Here is a 23963-nt window from a genome sequence, read left to right on the forward strand (position 1 = left end):
TTTCCCCTTAGACAAAGGATCCATTTCATCTTTAAAGCCAATGGTTCTCAACCCTCCTAATGCTGCAACCCTTTAATACAGCTTCTCATGGTGCAGTGACTCCAACCATAAAATTATTTTCATTGCTACATCATAACTGAAATTTTTCTATTACTATGAACCACTATGTAAATATTTTCATAGAGGTTTGCCAAAGGGATCGTGACCAGCAGGTTGAGAGCCCCTGCTTTAGGCACTGGTTCAAAACTACCCTCCCAAAGAGTTCTTTGTCCCTTCATATAGCACAACACCTCCACACCCTCTCATTCTTTCTCTACTTCCTGTTTCTTTAGTCTAGCTGTCCAGACACCCATGTGTCTGTCTAACTATTATCACCTTTAATACACGCCTAATCTAAGACCAACTAAACAGATACTATGTTTCTTATTACTGTATACTCAAGAGCTTACCACACAGTATGGGGTTAATATAGAGTCTATTAAATTCTAGAAACTCAGCAGCACGCAGGAGGATAAGAAATTCACAATCAAAAATAAAGACAAAAAGAAATTCAGTCAGTCTTGACTACACATCAAGTTCAGGGTCAGCTTGGGATATATTAGATCCTATCTGAAAAACAAAAGTATCTACAGTGTGAGTTTTAGAATAGACAGGACTACACAGAGAAACCCTGTGCTGAGAAAACCAATTATTCATTTTGCTGGGGGGAGGGGGGATAGGCCTTTAATCCCAGCACTTGGGAGGCAGAGACAAGTGGGTCTCTGTGAGTTCAAGACCAGCCTGGTCTACAGAGCTATTTCCAGGACAGCCATGGATACACAAAGAAACCCTGTCTCAAGGGGTGGGGGGGACCAACCAAAGTACAAAGATTTAGAAAAGGGTGTGTTTACAATGCAAACTACAGGCTGGAAAACACACAAGAGTCTAGAGAGGCAGATGGCAGCGCCAGAAAGGAACACCTTAAGTCTTGCTAACACCAAGGGTAGTATGAGTACTCGGCCACTCGGCCACTGTCTACACACAGCTTCCCCAGAGGACCAAGTCATACTAGGGGAGCAGCTCCTGTAATCACCAAGACATTATGGCAACTAGGCAAGAAAATGGCACCCGGCAGGCCATGTGCTCCTCTGAGTATGCAGTGGGGGAGAAGGAAGCGAAGATGACACCCATCTCTTGCACGGTATCAAGGCAGATGGAGCTGCCATTCACTGAGGTAGTAAGGAACAAAGTTAGACAGAGGCACTTAAGTAGAAACAAGTAACTGGCATATGGCTCTAGAATAGAGAAAAAAATCTCAACTGAGCCAGACTTGGACCTTTTTTCTCCACAGTTGGAAGGCAGAGGCAGGGATGAAGAAATCTCCGAGTTCAAGGCCAGCCAGGGCTACATAGTGACATCCTGTGGGGGGGGGGGGGAGGAAATAGAAGAGGGTTTGGACTTGAAGTAAACACTAAGTTGTTCTAACATGGGCAACAATTAAACTCAGTGAAGAAACAAAACCATCAAAGGCAAGAAAAGAATGTGGAAGAAAGAGCAGCACTTAGCTCTCTAAGCAGCACACCTGGCATAGGGTAGGCTGCCAGGTGGAAACTGCAGGTCATAAGATAGTTAACAGCAAGACCTGACACGGAATCTGTCACCCTAAAGCACTTAATTTATGTGATCACCACGTTTAGCATGATTTACTATCCTATTCAGCACTGCTTGCCCAGTAAATCTATTATATACCAGCATATATATTTGAAAATAAGGAAATAAGACAGGCCAGCCAGATAGCTCAGTAGATAAAGGCATTTGTTTGTCTCACAAACCTAGGGACTTGCATCCAATCCCTGGGACCCAATTTTATAGAGGAAAGAACTCTAATCTCCTCCTGTGTGCAATGGTTTGTGTACACACAAAAATAAATGTAGTAGAAATATTTAGAGTGTGTGAAAAATTTATGATTATCTTAAATATTAATTTCTTTTCTTTCGTTTTTTTTTTACGTGCACTTGTGTTATGTCTACATGTATACCTGTATGTAGGTGTCAGACCACTGGAACTAGAGTTACAGACAGTTGTGAGCAGCCATGTGGGAACTGGGAGCCTAGGTCCTCTGGAAGAGCAGATAGTGCTCTTAACTGCTGAGCCACCTCTCCAGCCCCATATTCTTTATTTCTAAAGCACTTAAAAATGTTAGGGGACACACACACACACACACACACACACACACACACACACACAAACACAAACAAACAAACCATAAGAACACTGTGGTATTAAGTAAGCCCAGAAATAGCAAATCCTAGATGGAGTTCTACACACATGCATTTTCAGTTCAGTTCCTTCCTTTACTCTCAGTAACGTTCATCCTAACACAGCAGGCCTTCTGGTCTCTTACGGGAAAGATGAGATTCAAGTATTCCAAATGCCCCTCAGTAGCAGCTCAAATCCTCACAGAAGTAAAAACCACCAAAGTAAAAACCACCAAATTGCAAAGGAAAGCTTCAAAAAAATGCATTTCCCTTTTTTGCTGAGTCTAACCCTTACCTTATGTAGAGAAAGGATCCTACCTTGAAACATGCTTGAATGCCTCCACTATGACTGGTGCAAAATCTTTTGTGAACTCTGGCCCCTTCCTTTTGCTGTTCTGAATGACATCGTTGGCCAGGTAGAGAAAAGTAAGCTTCCTGTTGGGTTTGGCTAAAAGATTAGAAAAGAAAAAAATTAAGACACCTAAAACATCCTCACTGAATGTAGACAAACTTTCTTCCCACTGGGATGGCTCCAGTTTCTCCCACAAACTCATCTACCACACCAGGGCAGTACTCTACCGCTTCTGAAGGTCAGCCATGTTGGAAAAAATATAATCTAAGGCACACAGAGGTCAGTGATGAATCTTGCTGTTCCCTTCCTTGCAGGCTTATGGCACCTGGGCCATTTTTACCCTTCAATTCTGGTCTCACCATCATCCCAAGCTAAATAAATTTTATGTATAGAAATCCTCACACATGCACAAAACCACATCTCAGATTCTATCATGTATTATGCTTTACAAAAACCCGAATACAGCTATTTAATTAGATGGTGAAGAGTCACATTACTAAGACAGAATTTTAAATGTTGAGTTGAATTTAACATTGTTTCAATGGTCTCAAAACCATTAATCTATTGTAAATAAAGCAACAGAGTACAAAATATAGAATAGGTTGCAAGACATACCACTCAATTATGTATGTTCACCCTATGCAATCAGTATTTGCCATTTAAACATTGGGGAGACAGAAAGGTTTTATTTTTCTTCTTTATATTGCATGACCTTGAATCATTGAATCCATCTTGATTTAATATCCTCCTACTTGTCATACTCTGCAGTACTCTCAACCTTCTAGAGAAGCCACAAGATTTCCATAACTGACTGTGGTCATACTATGTTTTTACCAGTTACTACATCACAGCACAATGGTATTAAAAATTCATATAGGGTAGCTAGGGCTGTAGTTCAGAAACAGGTTTGGCATGTGATTCAATCCTCTGCAATGAGAAGAATTACAAACAAAAGCAAAATTTAGTTGTGTTCAAAATGGTCCCATCATAATTTAGTATGAAGCACAAAGTGTAGCACAATTACACTCAAAAGCAGCACACCTGTGATGGCTGCAGGACATCTTCATCAAACTGCACTGACTAGTTTTGTAAATTTAAGCACCCAAACACCACTTTTCACACCTTTAAGACTGAGCTGGAAACCTAACCTTCTCCTACTACACAATAAAATACAGAGAGATAGGTTAGACTCTAAGTCAAGTCACATCACTCTTCAGCCTTCTACCTGCTCAAATTGCTGCCTGCATCTTTTTAAAAGTTTCTGGGAAGGAGTCCCAGCAGATGCAAAGGAAGCAAAATGACAATGCCTCACTGAGAAAATGTACCAAGCCACGTGGCTAAACAGAGATAATAAGGATTATGAGCTAATTTAAGTTGTAAGAGCTAGTTAGTAATAAGCCTGACCAATAGGCTAAACAGTTTATACTTTGAAAAGTTGCTGGTTTGGAACAATGTAAAGATAGTACTAACAATCACCAATATCTAGTTCATTGAGTTTCTGTACCATGGCCAGTGAATACATCAAGACCCTCTCTCTGAGGAGGAATATGTGGGCAACTTTCCCAGTATTCAGCCTTCTCCTTTTACTTATGGGCACTTGCTCAATCAGACTCATGGGATTAGTTCAAGTTTTTACTTTTTCTACCATCACATTATTTTTGTAAGATTTTGTTTGATTTATGTGTATACATGCATGCTATCTGTCTGAGTACATATGATGTGTGCCCGCATATGGAGGGCAGATGCCCTGGGGCTGGAGTTACGTTACAGGTGGTTGTAAGTTGTCCCATGTGAACTCAGGTTCTCTGGGAGAAGAGCCAGTGTTCTTAACCACTGAGCCACCTCTCCAGCCCAATTTGACAGTGTCTCTCTATGTAATTGTGGCAGTCCTTGATTCTGTATGTAAACCAGGCTGATGTTGAATTCAGAGATCCTCCTGCCTGTTCCCTGAGGGTTGGGATTAAAGATATGTACTACCGTGTCCAGGCCCCATCGGATTATGTTTATTTTTTCAGTCCCACTGCAGTGCCCCCTCCCTCTCCTCCCAGTTATAGACGGCTGTGAGCCATCACTGCCCTGCCTTTTTTTTTTTTTTTTTTTTTTTTTTTAAGGGTTTTTGAGACAGACAGCTTCTTCCCAGGAATTCTTGTTCACAGTTATCCAACCAGTTCACAATTCTCTTGTCTTTCTGTCTTTGTCTCTTACCCTCCTTTCTCTTCCCTCTCCCTCTATCCCTCTACTGAACTATGACTAAAAGAAAATCCCTCCTCCATTTCAGTTTTGTTTGTGGGTGTCGAGGAGACAAGGCCTTGCGGTGCATCTAAGATCGGCCTTAAACCCTGAAATTTCTCGCCTCCACTTGCCACGTGTTGTGCCTTCCCTCCTTTTAAATGGGTTTCTAGTCTCATGTCACAGTGCTTGCAGGGTACAACTGGACACTGAGAATACTGCAAAAGGCCACAAAAGAAGAGGACATTTCAAGCTGGAGCTGGGGTCTCTATCCTTTGCTCTCCTTGCCCACCTTAACCACCTACAGCAACTCCTTTGCTCTCAAGGAGGAGGTGCTCACACCGGACAGGAGGGGTGCTCACACAGAAGGACAGCAGGGGGTGCTCACACAGAAGGACAGGAGGGGTGCTCACACAGGACAGGAGGGGTGCTCACACAGGACAGGAGGGGGTGCTCACACAGAAGGACAGGAGGGGTGCTCACACAGAAGGACAGAAGGACAGGAGGGGTGCTCACACAGGACAGGAGGGGTGCTCACACAGGACAGGAGGGGTGCTCACACAGAAGGACAGAAGGACAGGAGGGGGTGCTCACACAGGACAGGAGGGGGTGCTCACACAGGACAGGAGGGGTGCTCACACAGAAGGACAGGAGGGGGTGCTCACACAGAAGGACAGAAGGACAGGAGGGGTGCTCACACAGAAGGACAGGAGGGGGTGCTCACACAGGACAGGAGGGGTGCTCACACAGGACAGGAGGGGGTGCTCACACAGAAGGACAGAAGGACAGGAGGGGTGCTCACACAGAAGGACAGAAGGACAGGAGGGGTGCTCACACAGGACAGGAGGGGTGCTCACACAGAAGGACAGAAGGACAGGAGGGGTGCTCACACAGGTCAGGAGGGGTGCTCACACAGGACAGGAGGGGTGCTCACACAGAAGGTCAGGAGGGGTGCTCACACAGAAGGACAGGAGGGGTGCTCACACAGAAGGACAGGAGGGGTGCTCACACAGGACAGGAGGGGTGCTCACACAGGACAGGAGGGGTGCTCACACAGAAGGACAGGAGGGGTGCTCACACAGAAGGACAGGAGGGGTGCTCACACAGGACAGGAGGGGTGCTCACACAGAAGGACAGGAGGGGGTGCTCACACAGGACAGGAGGGGTGCTCACACAGAAGGACAGGAGGGGGTCTCACGCAGAAGAAAAGGCCTTCTTTTCACAGCCACGATACTCTGCCTCATCTGAGGACCAAAAAACAATGGAGCGAGGGACCACAGACAAAAACAACTTTCCTCAAGTATTGTTAACACAAGGTATTCTACGGCAGTGATAAGAAAGGTAACTAACAAAGACTGAGCCCCAATACTGGGGAGAGGAGGACTGCCAAAACCCTATTTATTCTGGTTTTTTTTTTTTAATTTATTATTTGGTTTTCTTCTTATAATTTATTTTTATTTCATATGCATTGGTGTTTTGCCTGCATATATGTCTGCATAAGGGTGTCAGATTCACTGGAACTGGAGTTACAGTTCTGAGCTGCCAATGTGGGAGCTGGGAATTGAACCCAGGTCCTCTGGAAGAGCAGTCAGTGTTCTTAACCACTGAGTCCTCATCTCTCCAGATCCTGTTGTGCTTCCCCACCCCACCCCACCCCTGTATGAATTATATTTCAGAGAACCAATGGTGGATGAAGTAAGTTTTTTGCAGATCATGTATCCAAACATAAGATACCCAGAGTCACCTAGAAGGCTTACACACAAACTGTTGGTCCTACCTAGCTTCTGTCTGGAGTAAATCCCAAAAATATCCATTTCCATAGTTCTCATATTATACTGATGCACAGTCCGAGGCCTATACCTTCTTTTAAGGCAAGGTCTCACTATGTAGCTCTAGCTAGCTTAGAGCTCTTATGTGGGGTATGCCTAGAACACACACAGACTCTACTGCCTGTCTCCAAAGTGCTGGAATTACTAACACATTATCAACATAACTAGCCAAAGACAGCCATGAAAGAAATTCTTCTATAGTACACAGGACACAGTCTCTCCAGCAAATAACCTGCATGGAATTTAAAACATACAAACAAGTAGAGAAAGAATGCCAGGCACGGTGGTTGCAAGTTCCAGGTCAGCCAGGGCTATGTAGTGAAGCCATATTTCAAGAGTAAAGTGGATTCTACTTTACATATTAATTATTCAAGACATCTCCAAGGGAACCTGGGATCCTAAACATAGACTAAGTTGAGGACTATCAGTTATGGAGCTCATAAGTATGATGATGGCTCAGTGAGATACACATGAGCGTGAGCGTGCGCGCACACACACACACAAATTTGAAAAGAATCATGGTTAATTTTGTTAGATAAGATTGCCCCCTTATGATTGTAATCAAAGTTTAATGTATGGTAAATATACCCTTTATGATAAAGTGACTCTGTATCTGATATTTGCTTTAAATAACCAGAGGGAATAAGCAAATAGAAAAATGGAGCCACCATAGGCATGAAACAGAAGACACAGTGCCACTAATGCTGAAACCAGGGATGGGCTAAAGCTATTGCTCCACTGGAAATACTTGTCTACCAGGTAAAAACTTTGGGTTCAAACCCCAGCACTGCACAAACCAGGAAGTAGTGGTTCACACTTGTAATCTCTATAATCCCTGCATACTGTCTCGAAGACTCTTCCATGAAGCAGGATCTCTGTAGCAATGTCCATCTTGAATCAGGAGTCACTTTCCTGTGGGTCCTGCATGTCCAGTTTATACATCACAAAGTCAAACAGTCCAGACAAGAGCAGTATCTTGTCCAAATGGCTAGTCTTGCCATATTGGAAGCAAACGTCATAATGTATTTCTTCGATGTAGACAGGCTGACCCTGAGCTAGAACAGATTTCCCTGCCTCCCTAGTGATGGGGATTAAAGGTGTATACCACCATGTTGACCAACTGAAAATTCTTTAGCATCAGTGGCCAAGAAGAAAAGGAGGGAAGGCTCCAGCCATCAATACTAGGAACTATGCAAGGATATCATTCTCTGAAGAGGCCACAAGTTCCTAATAGGACCTTTACTTTTAAAATGAAAAGTAAAATATTGTGCACTCTCCTTTCATTTTTTGAGATCCAATCAATAATACATGTAATACAGACCTATAAAATATCCACTGAACCATTATGAAAATAATATGGGCAAAGTCTGTCTTCTAGTATAAAAAATTCAACAGAGATATGTTAAAACACATGTAATAAATGCTGTAATAACAGAAAGAACTAGGAAAATGATACCCTCTACTTAAGAAAAAAATTCTATGCTCAAATCACTATGGTTAGCAGTAAGGACAGATTTACTCCTGAGCTACTAAGAAAAAAAAGACACTTGTGCTAGTTTTGTTATGACACCTTATGAGCACAATTCCTGACGTGTTCTTTGCTAAGATGGGTGTGTTTATGTTTAAGGAGGAAACAGTGAGCACAGGATTCAGTGCTACCTGTGGTTTGGGGTGCCATGGGGTGTGGGTTGGATTACATGCTCCTGGGTGAGTGGGACTACTGTAATAGTTGGAAACTGAAACGTGAGCAAAAATGAGAAGCTACAAAGCCCATCTTAGTGAATTCAAAGTAGTTATGATGAACTGTAAAAGACTTACACAGAGACAGCTACACTCAAACTGCGGAGTGACAACAGTGAGGTCTGAAAAGCAGTGAGAAATGACTGCTCTCTACACAAGGCCAATTTCTCATCAGAAACAGTGGGCGTGAGAAGACAGACAACAGAGTACTGAAGGAAGGTAGAATGGTGACTCTATTAAACAACAGTTTTGGTTGGGCACAGTTGTTCCTGCTTGTAAACCCTACCCATAGGAGGTGGGATTACCATGAGTTCAGGGACAGCCTGATCTCTTACTTTGTGCCTATATGGTGTTTTGCTTGCATGGATGTCTGCATCACTTGGGAGCCAGGAGGCCAGAAGTCTCCTGGAACTGGAGATACAGACAGTTGTGAGCTGCTCTATGGGTGCTGAGAACTGAACCCGTCCTCTGAAAGACTAGCTAGTGTTCTTGAGTACTTTGGCCATTTCTCCAGCCCCCAGAAGACTGTCTTTAAAGCCAAAGGAAAGCCTAAGACTGCTGCAGAACATTCCTTTACAATCTATACAAGATGTGTCACTGTGCCTGGTTTAACAAAGAGCTGAATGGCCAGTAGCTAGGCAGGAGAGGTTAGGCGCGACTGGAGACAGAGAGGCCTTGGGGAAGAAGAAAAGCACAGTGGCAAAAGAAGAAAAGCCAGATGGAGAGGAAGCAGGGTGGGCAGTACAGAGTAAGGTAACCCAGCCATGTAAAAGAATGTAGATTAGCTTTCCGCCATCTTGGCGCCTGTGGAGGCCTGCTGGGAACAGGACTTCTAAAAGGCAAATGTGTCTGGAAGGCTGTGGTGCAAGGCCATTTCTGCTGGCTATAAGCGAGGTCTCCAGAACCAGCGAGAGCACACAGCTCTTCTTAAAATTGAAGGTGTTTATGTCCAAGATGAAACTGAATTTTACTTGGGCAAGAGATGTGCTTATGTGTATAAAGCAAAAAACAACACAGTGACACCCAGAGGCAAACCAAACAAAACCAGAGTGATCTGGGGAAAGTAACTCGGGCTCATGGAAACAGTGGCATGGTTCGCGCCAAGTTCCGAAGCAAACTTCCTGCAAAGGCCACTGGACACAGAATCCGTGTGATGCTGTACCCTTCCAGGATTTAAGCTAATGAACAGTAAACAAATAAAAGTGAAAGAAAAAAAAAAGAACGTAGATTAAAAGACTTGGGTTAAATTATAAGAGCTGTTGGGACAAGCCTAAGCTAAGGAGGCGCTTTCATAATTAATACTAAAAGGACTCTTTAAGGCTGATCTGAAAACATTAGATACTATTGTAAGACCTAAGAAATAATACTCAACGGTAATAGTAAGTATGAAAGCAAACACAAAAGCCAGTATTACTGTATTTTTGGTTTATAACTGTTAAATACATAGTTAAAGATGGCCCAGTCACTGACATAGCTAATTTAATTTTGTTTCTAAGTCCATCCAATCCCTTCCTGTAATCTCTTTCCAACCCATCTCCCCTCCAGTTACCTTGGCTCCCAGTTATTTACTTGGGGAGGGGCAGGACAAAGAGAGGCACAGGTTTGGAGGTCAGGACAGTTGGCAGGGTCAGTTTTCTCCTTGCATCATGTGGGTTCAAGGGCTCAAACTGAGACTGTCAGGCTTGGCAAGTGCCTTCACCTATTGAGAGATTTCAGTGGCCTTTTACTGTGTGTGTCTTTAAGACAGAGAATGGACAGCACCCTCTATGGAACAGAGACACTGGCACCAACAAAGGCCTGCCTGTACAGCAGAACTTCAGAGTAGGCCTACAGCAAAGGACAATACCTGGATGACTACTGTGGAGCTCTCAAGCCTGGCCTACCTTTCTTTGCCTGACTGCTTTAAGCATTCTGCTGTGATCACATCACCGACTCTCTGGACTTTGTGAGCCTAGCTCATGGGGAGTCAGTGCACTCACTGATTTACACTTGACAGGTCTAATTGGATGAACCAGGTTAGTCTTGGGAGAGTACACCTTGCCCTTAGCCAGTCACTTATGTGCTCTTTCTGCTTCCTGGCCACCACGAACCAAGCTTTGCTCTACTACATACATGGTCCTTGCCCTGATAGTCTGCCTAATGTTGGGTCCAAAAGCAATGGAGCTACTGATCACAGATGAGACCTCTGACACCATGGGCTTTTTAAAATTATTATTTGAGTTAGGGTTTCTTTGTGTAGCCTTGACTGTCTTGGAACTCACTCTGTGGACCAAGCACCCTGCGGCAGAGGCTATTTTATTTGGTTTGTAAGGGTGACTGCATCTCACTATGTAGATAAGGCTAACCTTGAGTGTGTGTCTTTCCTTTCAGAGTGCTTTGATTACAGACATGCAATATCATATTTGAAAAAAATCAAAATGCAAAAAAAAGTATACATTTATTCATTAGTGCTTGGGGTAGTTTGAATATAATTGGCCCCGAGAAGCTCATAGGGAGTGGCACTATCAGAAGGTGTGGCTTTGTTGGAGTAGATATGACCTTGTTGGAGGAAGTGTGTCACTGTGGAGGTGGGCTCTGAGGTCTCATATATGCTTAAGTCATGTCCAGTGTCTCACTTCCCTTCTTGCTGCCTTCGGATCAAGATGTACAACTCTCAGCTCCTTCTCCAGCATCATGTTTGCTGCATGCCACGACATCCCATCGTGATGATAATGCACTAAACCTCTGAACTGTAAGGCAGCCTGATTAAATGTTTTCCTTTATAATTGCCACAGTCATGGTGTCTCTTCATAGCAATAGAAATTTTATCTAAGACAATGCCCAATACAGAAAGATGTAAATTGTATAGACAACTACATAAAAGGAGGGACAGTTGTACAAGAACAAATGTATTTTTGGATGCTACTGAAGAAAACTGGTATCAAAACAAAGCTGGCTGTTACAGAGGAAAACTGCAAACTGCAGAGAGGAGCTGTCAACAGAGAATGAAAGCTGAGAAACAGAAGAAACAGGAAAGAGAAAGAACATACATGTACATACAAAAAGTGCAAAGTGGTAGTATTATTTTTGTTAAGATAAAACTCACATAACAAAGTAACCATATTAAGGCAGATAATTATTCAGGAGCACTTAGCATATTTATTATATAACCATTAGCTATGTAGTTCCAATACATTTTCAGTTCCTCCAAAGAACTATCACATCCATTCATTCCCCATTTCCTTCCTCCCCTCTCATCTGAACCACCACTTCCCACTCTATGATTTTCTCTAATTTATGTATTTCATTTAACAGAAGTAAACAGTATGTGACCTTCTATATGAGGCTTCTTTTTGCTTTCCAGGATATTTATAAGGTTTGTCCACCCTGATTATTTACACACACACACACACACACACACACACACACACACACACACACTCTCTCTCTCTCTCTCTCTCTCTCTCTCTCATTCTTTTTATGGCTGATATTACTATAGTATATGGATATATTACATTTGTCTATTCATCTGGTGGTGGAAAACTCAGGTCCATCATTAAGAAAATCACTGAGTTTTGGGTTAGAGGCTCAGAAATCAAGAGTATTTGCTGCTCTTGCAGAGAACCAAGGTTTAGTTCCCAAAACCAATACTGGGCAGCTAGCTCACAATTCCCTGCAATTCCAGCACCAGGGGGATTTGATGCCCTCTTCAGGCCTCCAAAGGAATGTGCACTCGAAGGAATACACCCCTCCCACAGCCCCATCCCTTTGTGTTTTTGAGAAGGGGTTTCTTTGTATCACCCTGACTGTCCTGGAACTCACTCTGTAGAGAAGCTGGCTTTGTACTCAGAGATCCACTTGACTCTGCCTGCTGAGGGCTGAGATCAAAGGCATGAGCCACCACCACCCAGTTCATAATTTTTTTAAAAAATTTGGGCTGGAGGGATAGCTTGGCAGTTAAGAGCACTGGCTATTCTTCCAGAGGACCTAAGTTCAATTCCCAACATCCACATGGTGGCTCACAACCATCTCTAGTGGGATCTGCTTCCATCTTCTGGCATAAAGGTGTATATGTACATAGGGCACTCATACATAAAAAAAATCATTAAACCATGAACTGCAAACATACCAGGTGACTCAATGTTCATAAATGTAAAAGTAACACTAAGGAATATAGACCCTACACATAGTATGTATTCAGAGAAAGACAGATATTTATTATGAGAAACCAACTCATGGGATTAGGAAGGCTGTTACTTCCCCAGATCCGCAACTGACTAGAAATCTAACAAAGCCAAAGTCGTAACTCCAGTTGAATCCCTAAAAATCAGGAGTGCCAACAGTATTCTGAAGGCCGCAGGCTGTAGACTCTTGTAGAGCAGCAGATACTTCCATTGAAGTTGAAAAGTGAAGAAATAGCACTGCCCAGGGACTTGAAGGATGTCTCAGTGGGTAAGAGCACGCGCTCTTGCAGGACTGGGGATCTGTTCCCTGCACCCATATTGTGGCTTCACAACCATTCAAAACTTCAGTTCCAGGGGATCAAACACCCTCTTCATTGACATCAAGCACACATGTGATGCATAGACATGTGCAGGCAAAAATGTAGGGAGACCTTCCCCCTCCCCCACCAAAAGAGAAAAAGATACTACTTTGTACCAGGTACTTGGAGACTGCAGCATGAGGACTGCCAAAAATCAAATGTCAGGTACGTCACATTTCTGCAAGACTCTTAACTCAAAACAAAAACAAACAAACAAAAAAAAAAACAACAAAATACTTTGTAATATACTGCTAAGAAAATTAGATGATCTGGTAGTTTGGCTGAAATACAGTCCTTGACTACTAAAAAATGTTTTGAAGAATAATCTATAAAATTGCTCAAGAGGTAGACAAGAGGATCAAGAAGTCAAAGTAGTTCTCAGCTACATAGCAAGTTAGTCAGGGCCAGCCTGAGTTACTTAAGACCCTGCCTATAACTAAATAAGAACAAAGCTAGTATAATCCACGATGTTTGCAAATACTAAAGATGATGAGGGTCACACACTGAGCTTTACTTAAACTGTCTCTGCATCAGAACTCTGGACAAATGCCACAGGACAAACATTCTTAACTGAAGAAAATCAGTTGTGCTTTTCTGTTTAGTCTTTTTTCACAAGGAAGATGGGGGGGGGTGTGCAAATAGTGAACAAGTTTGAGAACCACTTGTAATAACCACACATGCAGAATAAGACTACAGTTACCAGACTAAAATTGCCATCAAAGATATTGACTGTCTTTAAGAAAGCAATAGACCTGAAATGATGCCCTCCCAAATACCAAAATGCTTTTTTCTTGCAACTAGTAAGATAATTAATACAGAAAAACAAGAACACACAAGAAAATGCTGAAGAAGAAAGTAACAGCTGTAGGGCTGGAGCACTGGGTGACGGACACCTGTAGCCATGGAATCAGAGTGTGCAGCAGTGCCCGAGAACACAGACCCACAGGGCAGAACAGTGAAATGCCAAGAAAGGTTATAAGAAGCTACTTCCCTACCTTCCTCCAAAACAGAAATTAAGAATTAGAAATGTTCCATGGAAATGTCTTGGCAAATACCCACATTCAAATGATCAGAGCAGCTGAAGCTGCAGCTCAGTAGCAAAGCACTCGCCTAATACACGCAAAGCTCTGGGTTTGACTCCTAGCAACATAAGAAAACAAATAATGAAATCGGCTGTGAAAGTCTGTATTTTTAGTAAATTATACTAGCAAATTATACGCACCAACAAAGTCTTCCCAATTACCTAAATTTATAAGTTAGGTCTTTTCCCGTTCCTTCCGTACGTCTGTCCATCAGGACCCCCCCACTATCCCCCCTTCCCCTATCCACCCAGTTCCCCCCATCCCCCTGTTACTCAGTAGCAGAATCCACTTCCCTGGCTTCCATGTAAGCTCCGTGGAAAGAAAGGCTAGTGGGGGATGTCCTGCTTCGTGTTGTGAATACATGTTCCTATTATTGGTTGATGAATGCTGTTTCAGACAATGGGCAGGCAGAATTTTATTAGGAAATCAAAACAGGGACAGAGAAAGGTAGTAGGCAGAGCCTAGGGGACCACATGTAGCTACCAGGAAGATAGGGTGCCGGGCATTCTCCTGTAAGCCAAGACCATGTGGAGATACGTCGATTAATAGAAATGGATTAATAATTAAGAGAGAGATAACCAATAAGAAGGCTTAGCCATCGGTCAAACAATTTATAATAAAAAGCCTCTGTGTGTTTATTTGGAACTAAATAGTTTTGGGACCAGGTGGGACAAAACTTATGCCCACAAAAGTTGTGACATTTTATCAGCTAAATCATCTTAGTTTATTAAGAGGAATGCAACAACTTTTTCCTGAATAAAGCAACAGGTCTACTTACTTGTACATATTACACGAATATTCACTTTATTAAAACAAACAAAAACATCTTGGGCTGCAAAATGGCTTATACCTGGTGCATAAACTGAATCCAATCCCCAGAATCCATAAATCAGGCAATGCATCCCAGTGATGAGGAGGCAGAAACAGGCAGACCCCTGGGGCACACTGGGTAGCCAGTTTAGCCTAATAAATAAGTCCTGAATGAAGAACTCTATCTCAAGACATCATTTCACAACCTCTGACATTGACATGTACATGAATACAGGTTATACTCACATCCATGCATACAAACACAAGTAAGAAATTTCCTTTATATTTTTACACATACTGTGTGTGTATCTACATGGTATGTATGTTCTTCTATTTACATGGGAAAGTCAGAGCACACATCTTTCCACCATGTAGGTAGTAAGAATACAACTCAAATAATCAGGCTGGGCAGAAAACACCTTTACACTTACATCTTACAAGCACTTTCCCCTGATTTTTTTAAAACCTTGTTTAAATGAAAGGGTACATTTATTTTTATTAGAAATGAACAGTAACTAGCTTAACTAGGAACAATAACAACAAAAAAACACTATTTAAAAAAAAAATGTACATCACAGGGAGGAAAACCTAAAGATTATATTAAAATGCCAAGGGAAATTCCAATTCAGAGGGACTGGTATTTCAGAAGACACATGTCTGCTTATGATACAGCATAGCATCTTCTGCTCTTTATCTGACTACCAATTTACAGAACATATAAGTATTCCTCAGAAAATAGTCTGCAGATCCCCAGGGATCCTCAAAACCATCTCCTGGGGGTTCATGTAACCAGAACTACCTCTACAATAATGCAATTATCCTGTATCTTTCCCCTCCTCTCACACACATTCCGTATGAGATGTGTGATGTAACAGGGTGAATTCAGAAACAAACATGAGAATTAATTTCCCATTAATGCATTTAAAAGATCTGCAGGGGCTGAGGTAGCTCAGTGGTAGAGTGCTCACTCATTTACAATTAAAAGGCCTGAACTCTACCCACAGCATCAGTGTACAGCCACCTCTCTTCCTAATATCCTTTTAGGAACTATACTTTCAACAAAACATTTTATGTTGCAAGAAATCAAATTAGTAATTTTAAATACTTAACAAATGTAGTAAATGCAAATATACATCCTACTTTTTAAAAAGATTAAGAAAAAAAGCTAACATGTTTTAGGTGTTAGCAAAGATGATCTGCTAACGCTGAGAGATGACTACATATTTATATGTATTTGACATGTTTCAAGATTTGTTTTTCTTGATCACCCTACCAACTGATAATTTAATTTTTCCATCCAAAAAAATCCCTGAAAAGGGATGTGGGGGAAAAAAATCTATGAAAATGAGGAAAAAGTTAGAATGCTACAATTCAACAATTATCTTCAAAGATAGATACAATTTGTATTGGTTTGAGAACATCAATTCTTTTTTTGTTGTTCTGTTTGAAACATGGTTTCTCTAAGTAGCCCTGGCTGTCCTGGCCCTGTAGATCAGACTGGCCTCAAACTCACCCTGCTTCCCCAGTGCTAGGAGTAGAGGCAAGTACCACCACAACCTGGCCCATCAATTCTTTTTAACTATGAAAACTTCAGTGCAAACTTGTTCTTTTCTAACTCCTAATAGAAATGAGTAACAGTATTGTACAATGTAGAAAACTGTCAATTTATAACAATCTCTTCAAGGACATATATATATATATATATATATATATATATATATATATATATATATTTTCAAAGCAAGTGTTCTAAAACCAAACAAATTAGAGCAGGTAATATGCAGTACTTATTTTATGTAACATTATATTTCTTACTAATCTAAAGTATTATCAGTGAATACAAACTCAACAATACTTAAGAGCTTTCATCAAAAGGCAATCAGTTGAGCTAAAACATCTAAACACTGAAATAAGAAATAAGCAGAAGAAATTATCTGCTTCATACATATCACACCACCACACCCCACCTACAACCAACATAAAGTGATAGTTTCCTAATACATGATCATGGTGTGAGAGGGATAAAGATCCCAAAGCTGATGAGCAAAAAACTGCAGCACAGTGGACGGGGACTCAGTTGAGGCCCTATAAATCACCTGTTATCCAGACCACTGTGAGATCTGTGCAGAGGCAAAAGCTGACCACCACCAGCACCATCTTCACAGCCATTCAGAACATCTATCTACACGTCACTTTCTTTTCTAAGTAGAAAGCATTTCATCACATAAGGGCATTCCTGAGCTCTACTCCTAACACTCTTACCACCTGCCCGCACTCCTGCACCACTGTCTTTTTTATAAATTGAACATTACCTAGCACAGATCTCATCTCTCATCCCTTCCTTTTCTGCCTGTGGTAATCATTATCTTAGGAATATAGTGCTCAACCACTGCTTTTCACATAGCTTTTGTTCCACTATGTAGTGGTTATCACATTCTCCTCACACATAGCTTTTGTTTTATTGAGGTTGTTGTTTTGAGGCAAGATCTCTCTATATAGCCCAGGCCAGAGTTGAACTTTCATTTGCCTGCCTCAGCCTCCAAGTTGGAATTATAGGTATCACCAGGCCTAGAGCTCTGCATGCATTTGTTAACTGTAAGTTGACTTTTCTAATGACAAATTGGTCTGTACCCTAACTGTTTTACTCAAGATCTAGTTGTTCCTTAATTCAGTTATGCTGCTGTTTCCGCATAGCTTTATCAGGAGTGCCCAACCTTTTGACACTGTATTGGTTGCATGTGTTTGTAAATGCTTTCCTGCCTGTCCATTGCCCCCCATAAGTCTATCACTGACTTCTCAAAATTCACAGCTACTTTCAAAGTTTCCACTATTAGTGTTTCTTAAGGCTTTGCTTTTATTTTTTTTTTTTTTTTTTTTTTTTTTTTGAGACAGGGTCCCTCTGAATAACCCTAGCTATCCTGGAACTCTGTATGTAAACCAGGCTGGTCTCAAACTCACGGAGATCCTCTGCCTCCCAAGTGTTGGGATTAAAGGTGTGGGCCACCATTGATGAGCTTTCTCCAAGATCTGAGCAGAAACCCTCACTGGAAGCCAATCCAAATAATCAGACTGAAAACCAGAACAGTAGCTCAAATTCTTTTAAAAGTTGCTCTCTTCTTAACCACACTTAATCACAGCAAACACACAAGACAATCTGACCTCCCCAAGTACCCATGTGCAAGTACACACAGAAACACAGATAGCACACGTTGTAGAATGGGTGTGGGTTCACTAGGGTCTGTGGAAAGAAGACACAGAGACACCTTGAGGATGATTTTAGCCTTTCCAGATGCAGGGGACTCTGCCTCTCCCAGACGAAGACACTCTGCCTTAGCCCAGGGTTTTTTGTTTGTTTGTTTGGTTTTTGTTTTTTAATTGTTATCCAATTATTCCTTTAGCAAGTCCATTTCCATACCCCCAAACATCTTGTCTAAGTATCTCAAAGGGACAATGCCAAATGCAAATTTTCCATCACAGAATAGCATGGTTTGCCAGATTTTTCCCAGCCAAGTTTTGTACAGGCTTAGGCTTTGCACCTCTGGAAAACTCTCTGACATGATTTACATATTTCAAACAGAAGGCATTGAAGACAAAGGACAGATTAAGGCTAGGTGCCAACATTCCAGATTCAAGCAGATACAGCTCTGAGGGGTTCTCCACAGTTAAGTGTAAGAAGAAAGCGGGCTGAAGAGATGGCTAACAAGTTTAGAGCACTTGCTGCTCTTGCAGAGGACCTGGGTTCAGTTCCCAATACCAACATCTAACCATATCTACTTGTTAACTACAGTTCCAGGGAACCCAACACCCTCTTTGGCATCTGTGGGTGCCAGGCATAGCAAGAAGAGAGCATACATAACTAAGGCAAACAATCATGCACATAAAACTAACTTTATTGACGTAATGAAGAAAAGTTACCTGGGGTGCTGGCACATGCCTTTAATCCCAGCACCTGGAGGCAGAGGCAGGCTGATCTCTGAGTTTGAGACCAGCCTGGTTTACAGATTCCAAGACAGCCAGAGATACACAGAAAAACCTTGTCTGGAAAAACTCACTAACAAGCCAAAAAAAAAAAAAAAAATCTATGCAGATGTCTCAATAAAGAAAAGTGCCACTCCACTCAAGAATTTAAGAATTATGGTACAACTCAGATTTCAACCGGGTAGTGGTGGCACCTTTAATTCCAGCACTCTGAGGCAGAGGCAGAAGCAGATAGATCTCCCAGACAGAGTTCGAGGCCAGCCTGGTCTACAGAGCAAGTGAGTGCCAAGAGTATGTAGCCAAAGCTACATACACAGAGAAATCCTGTTTCAAAAAGCAAATAAGAAAAAACAAAACATAAAAAAAGAAAGAAAAGAAAAAAGATAGGACTCACTATGTACTATGTAGCCCTGGATGACTGAAAGTTGCTTATGTAGTAGAGCAGGATGACCTGGAACTTCCCCTGCTTTCCCACGTGCTAAGATTAAAGGTATGTGGCACCATTTTATTCTCAGTGGATTTAACACAAAACAGGTCTTTACAGCTACCCAGCAGGAATGAATTTAATTTTTGCGTGACAGTGAGCGAAGACATCTGTTCAAAATATCACTTGGCTTTGGGTATCACTATTAAATATTTTGTAAAATCAAGACGCTGAACTAAAGAGTCATAAGGTTACTGTCATTTTCAAGTAAGGCATCTACAATCCAAAAGCTAAAACAAATTGGCCAGCCGAGATTCTCTTTCCTACTAAGTAAAGGCTCTTTACTTCGCATCACGAGTCTTTAAACCCGCGGTTCAAAAATTACCATACCTGTATTAGTCAGACATGAGCAAATTGCTCTACCATAGAAGAGTACAACTCCCAACCCTACCTTTTTTTCCCCCTTTCAACTTAATGAATTTTTCCTTCTATTATCCATGAAAAACTACAGGGTGAGGAAAACACCGACTTGCGTGAGTTTTGGGCTCTAACCGGGTGCTGGGCCCAAACCTCTCGATACTGATCGAGTGTTTGGTTGTGGGACTTTCTGATAATTTACACTGCTAGTCCGTCTCTGCGGACCAAGCACCGGTCCTGCAGGAGGCGTGGTGAACGAAGAGCGAGACTCACTAATTCCCCGGGTCAGCAGACCCGGGGAAAGTACTCGCGAGCCGCGGCGGAGACTCCGAAGAGCGCGGGTGGGAAGCGCTGGGCTAGGGCTTTAAAAGCCGAGGACCAGGGAGTCTTGAGTGGTTCGCGGAGCGCCAGGGGCAAGAGGCCGGGAGCGCGGGAAAGGACGCGGGGTCCGGGAAGCTGGGGTACGGCGCGAGATGCTAGGAGCCCGGGGTGGCCAGCGGGGAGCCTGGACAGGGCGCGGAACCAGGGAACCCCGGACTGGATCACCGGGAACCTGGGCTAGGTCGCAGGGAGGCGGCGCGGGGAACCAGGGAGCCCGCACCGAACTGCCAGTAAAAACTAGGGAGCCTGGGCGGAACTCAGGAAGCCGGCGCGGGGAGTCCGGGTGGGAAGCTCGGAACCTGGGGAAAGATGGATCCGGGAAGCCCGGGGCAGGGCGCGCCCGGCCGCTCACCTTTGCGCAGCTCCCGCTCCCACACGGTGACGATGGGCCGCGAGTGTTTGCGATGGTGGATGAGCCACAGGGACAGGGTCTGCACGCTCTGCTGCGAGTTGCTCAACTCGGACAGCTTCTTCTCCAGCGCCGCCTCAGAGAAGGCGGACATCCCTCCGGAACCACGTTCGCGCCGTCCCACGCCGTGCAGAAGAGTGGAGGAGAGTGTCGCCGCCCTCGTCGCCGCCTCGCCCCCACACCCCACCCTTCCCCACGCCCTCACCACCGCCACCCCCGAGTCCGAGGCCGGCCGCAAACTAGAAAGATGGCGCCCGGCCGGCAGTGACGTCATGCGTCGGCCCCGCCCCTCGCGCTGCTCACCCTGGGAAAGGAGACGCCACCCGGAGGCGGGAGTGGAAGAGAGGAACCGAGCGGAAGAGACAGGAACTAAACGAGGGAGGGGAAGGGGGCGGGGCGGGGGCGGGCCTCATGGGGCGTGGCCTCATGGGGCGTGGCCTGGCCTCCTGGGCGTGGCCGGCTTTCTGAGTCCTTGTTTCTAGGGGAAATTGCTCCAGTACGTTAACAGTGGTGACAGAGGTCTGAGCCGGTTTGTACATTGATACAAATTGGTGCAGCCACTTTGGAGGACAATTTGCATGATCGATTACATTAAATATCGCATAATCCTGATGGTAAGTAACAACAGGCAAGAGTTGGGGGTCAGCGTCTGAAAACAAACAGGGCCAAGGTTGTAGCTCAGCGGAACACTGCTCGTGTAGGGTACATGAGGCTTGGGCTCAAACCTCAGTTCGGTAATTAAATTGGCGAACCTACAGATGTGGACTGCAGCTCAGTTGGTACAGTTCTTGCCTAGCAACCTAGCATGCAGGAAGTTCTTCCCGGCATAGCACTAAAAAACCTGGCCTGCAGAAATCCCAGCACTTGGAAAGTGGGAGCAGAAGAATCAGAAATTCAAGCTCAGCCTCTGCTACCTGTAAATTTGAGACCAGCTTGGGCTAGTGAGACCATGTCTCAAAAAAAAAGGAGGGGGGGGGAGGCGAGGGACTGAAAAGATGGCTCAGTTATTAAGACTGTTTATTGCTCTTGCAGAGGACCTGAGTTCAGTTCCCAGCACCCACATAGAGCAAGTCACAACTGTTGTTCTTTTGATACAACTAATGTCTATAAAACACAAACACGAGACTCAGTGTCCACGCGGAGTTTATTGAGAGAGGGGAAAGAGGGGGGTAGCTGGTGATCAACCCAACTCCAGGTAATCCAGCACCCTTTCCTAGCTGCCTAGGTACCTATATACATGCATACATGCTCAACACATAAAAATAAAATAAATACTTAAAAAAAATCAAAGCAAGAACCAGGGGGTGGACAAAGGTTACGCTGTTTTTCTTTCCAAACTCAGCTGTTGCCAACTGAGTGTGGTTATTACTATTCAAGACTGTGTACACCAGTCATCATTATTCTGAGGACTGCCTAGTCCAAGCCCATCCTCAGTTCTTGCTTTTCCTGCTCCCCCAGGTGTGTCTTGAATTCCAGAAGCCCAGGAACTGAAAGGTGCTTTGTGTACTCAATGCTAACTGCCCATCTTCTACAAGTTATTCCTGTTCCCAGAGAAGAGTGTACAAAAGGAGGCCACGATGTGCCGCCAGAAGCAGAGGGTCATGACCTTCCTGACTTCTTTGTTGTACTCCGCACACATGTAAGAGCACCCAGACTCTGAAGGCGATGACTTCATGAGTTATAGTCACCAAGCTGTTCACTGTGTGATTGTGTGTGAGGGGGGTGTTGTTTTGTTTTTGGTGGGAGTTTTTGAGAGAGGGTTTCTGTGTGTAATAGCCCAGGCTGTCTTGGAATTCACTTTGTAGACCATGCTGGCCACAAACTCCCAAGTGCTGGGATTAAAGGCCTGTGTTACCATGCCTGGCCCGTGTGTGTGTGTGTGTGTGTGTGTGTGTGTGTGTGTGTGTGTGTGTTTTGAGTGTGTGTGTGTGTTGAGTGTGTGTGTGTGTGCTTTGTGTATGTTGTATTTTTGGGTGTTATATGTATGCTGTGTGGGGTATGTATGTAACCTGTTCACATGCATGCAGATGGAATTCATGCTTCTGCAGAACACTCTGAAGACGGAAGGAATGAGTGTCACAGTTTTCTTACCCTCAGAAAGCTGGCTAACATTTCTGTGCAACATATTCAGCCTTAGCAACAAAGTTTATTATCAGCTGTTTTATATCAGATTTAAGACCAATAATTCCATTGAAAAAGGAAACACGATTCACTGAAAATGTGACGGCTATAGAAAAAAGTGAAGATTACAGAAAAAAATACATCCTCAGCCAGGTGTTGGTAGCACACACCTTTAATCCCAGTACTGGGGAGGCAGAGGCAGGCAGATCTCTGTGAGTTCAAGGCCAGACTGGTCTACAGCGCTAGTTCCAGGACAACATCCAAGGCAATACAGAGAAGCCCTGTCTCCAAAACAATAACAAAACAAAACAAAACAAAAAAAAAATCCTTGGTACTTTTCAGTGGCTGCTGCCAACAACAGAGCAGCCAGAGCAACAGCGATCTGCACCAGGAACCAGATATTCATGCTGTTCTGTTCCTTACAACAGTTGAAATTTTAAGAAGTGAGCACATAACAACAGGTACATACAATTTGAAAACAAAAATCACAATTTAACATGTTTTTATTGTTTTCTTTTTTGAGATAAGAGCTCATTATGTATCCCTGGCTGTCCTGAAACATGCTACCTAGACCAGACTAGCTTTGAATTCATAAAGATCCATCTGTCTCTGCCTTCTGGGTGCTAGATCAAAGGTGTGAACCACTGTTTCTGGTTATTCGATTGCCACAGAATGGATGGAGGGGCCAAGAATGTGGATAGAGAAGTCACCCAGGAAGGAGTAGGAATCTGAGGCCTTAGGACAAGTGGAGAGATGATTCTCTTGCTGGGTTTCTGGCCAAAAAGGAAAGTCAGCTAGTTGCTTCTCTGATTCTCTGATCTAATAGGTTTTCACCCCAACATCTGACTAATGAAGACCCAAGTCTTCATTAGTAAATACAAAAATAGAAACAGTTAAAACCTACAAAAATAGAAACTTAGTTAAAACCTACATTTGGTGTATGAACCAGTGCCAGCAGGGTACAGACTTCAGGACCACAGGGTGCAGATGGTAGTTAAAGTTATCAGTAGGTTCTGCTGTGGCTGCCAGGCTGACAGAAAAAAAAAAAAAAGCAAACCCCCCACACCCAGTTTTTTAAGTATCTATTTTATATGAATTGAGCAAACAACATATTCCACAGTTGAATTTGGAAAGAATCTAAGTTGGATCCTTAACCTGATTTTATAGTTTCATCCTTACCACACTAATAGGTCTATTCATTACTTACATGGTATTATTAATTTAAGTGCATCTGTATATAGATGTGTGTAGTGATAGATCTGCCTCCACACCTGTAGCACTGACCACGCCTTTTTGGCGTGGTCACAGGTTCAGACATGGACATGACCTGTTAAAAGGAAAGGTTTGTTTATTTTGGTTTTTGTTTATTTGTTAGTTTTTTGAGACCGTTTCTCTGTGTAACAGCATTGGCTATCCTGGAACTAGCTTTGTA

At 43.2% G+C, this 23963-nt stretch overlaps 1 protein-coding gene across 3 annotated transcripts in view; it reads right to left on the minus strand.

Moving 5' to 3' along the window:
• The window catches only part of Rprd1a (regulation of nuclear pre-mRNA domain containing 1A), a 44478-nt gene extending 23779 nt beyond the window's left edge, over positions 1-20699 (minus strand). For all 3 annotated transcript variants that reach the window (XM_051202218.1, XM_051202217.1, XM_051202216.1), the window contains exons 1-2: positions 20354-20699; positions 2556-2685 (exon numbers count right to left, since the gene is read on the minus strand). In XM_051202218.1, coding sequence (XP_051058175.1) covers positions 2556-2685; positions 20354-20684 — 461 coding nt within the window. In that variant the 5' untranslated portion in view covers positions 20685-20699. The remainder of the gene's footprint in view (positions 1-2555; positions 2686-20353) is intronic.
• Positions 20700-23963: the final 3264 nt, after the last annotated feature.

The sequence above is a fragment of the Phodopus roborovskii genome, unplaced genomic scaffold, assembly GCF_943737965.1.
Source record: "Phodopus roborovskii unplaced genomic scaffold, PHOROB, whole genome shotgun sequence".
NCBI lineage: Eukaryota > Metazoa > Chordata > Mammalia > Rodentia > Cricetidae > Phodopus > Phodopus roborovskii.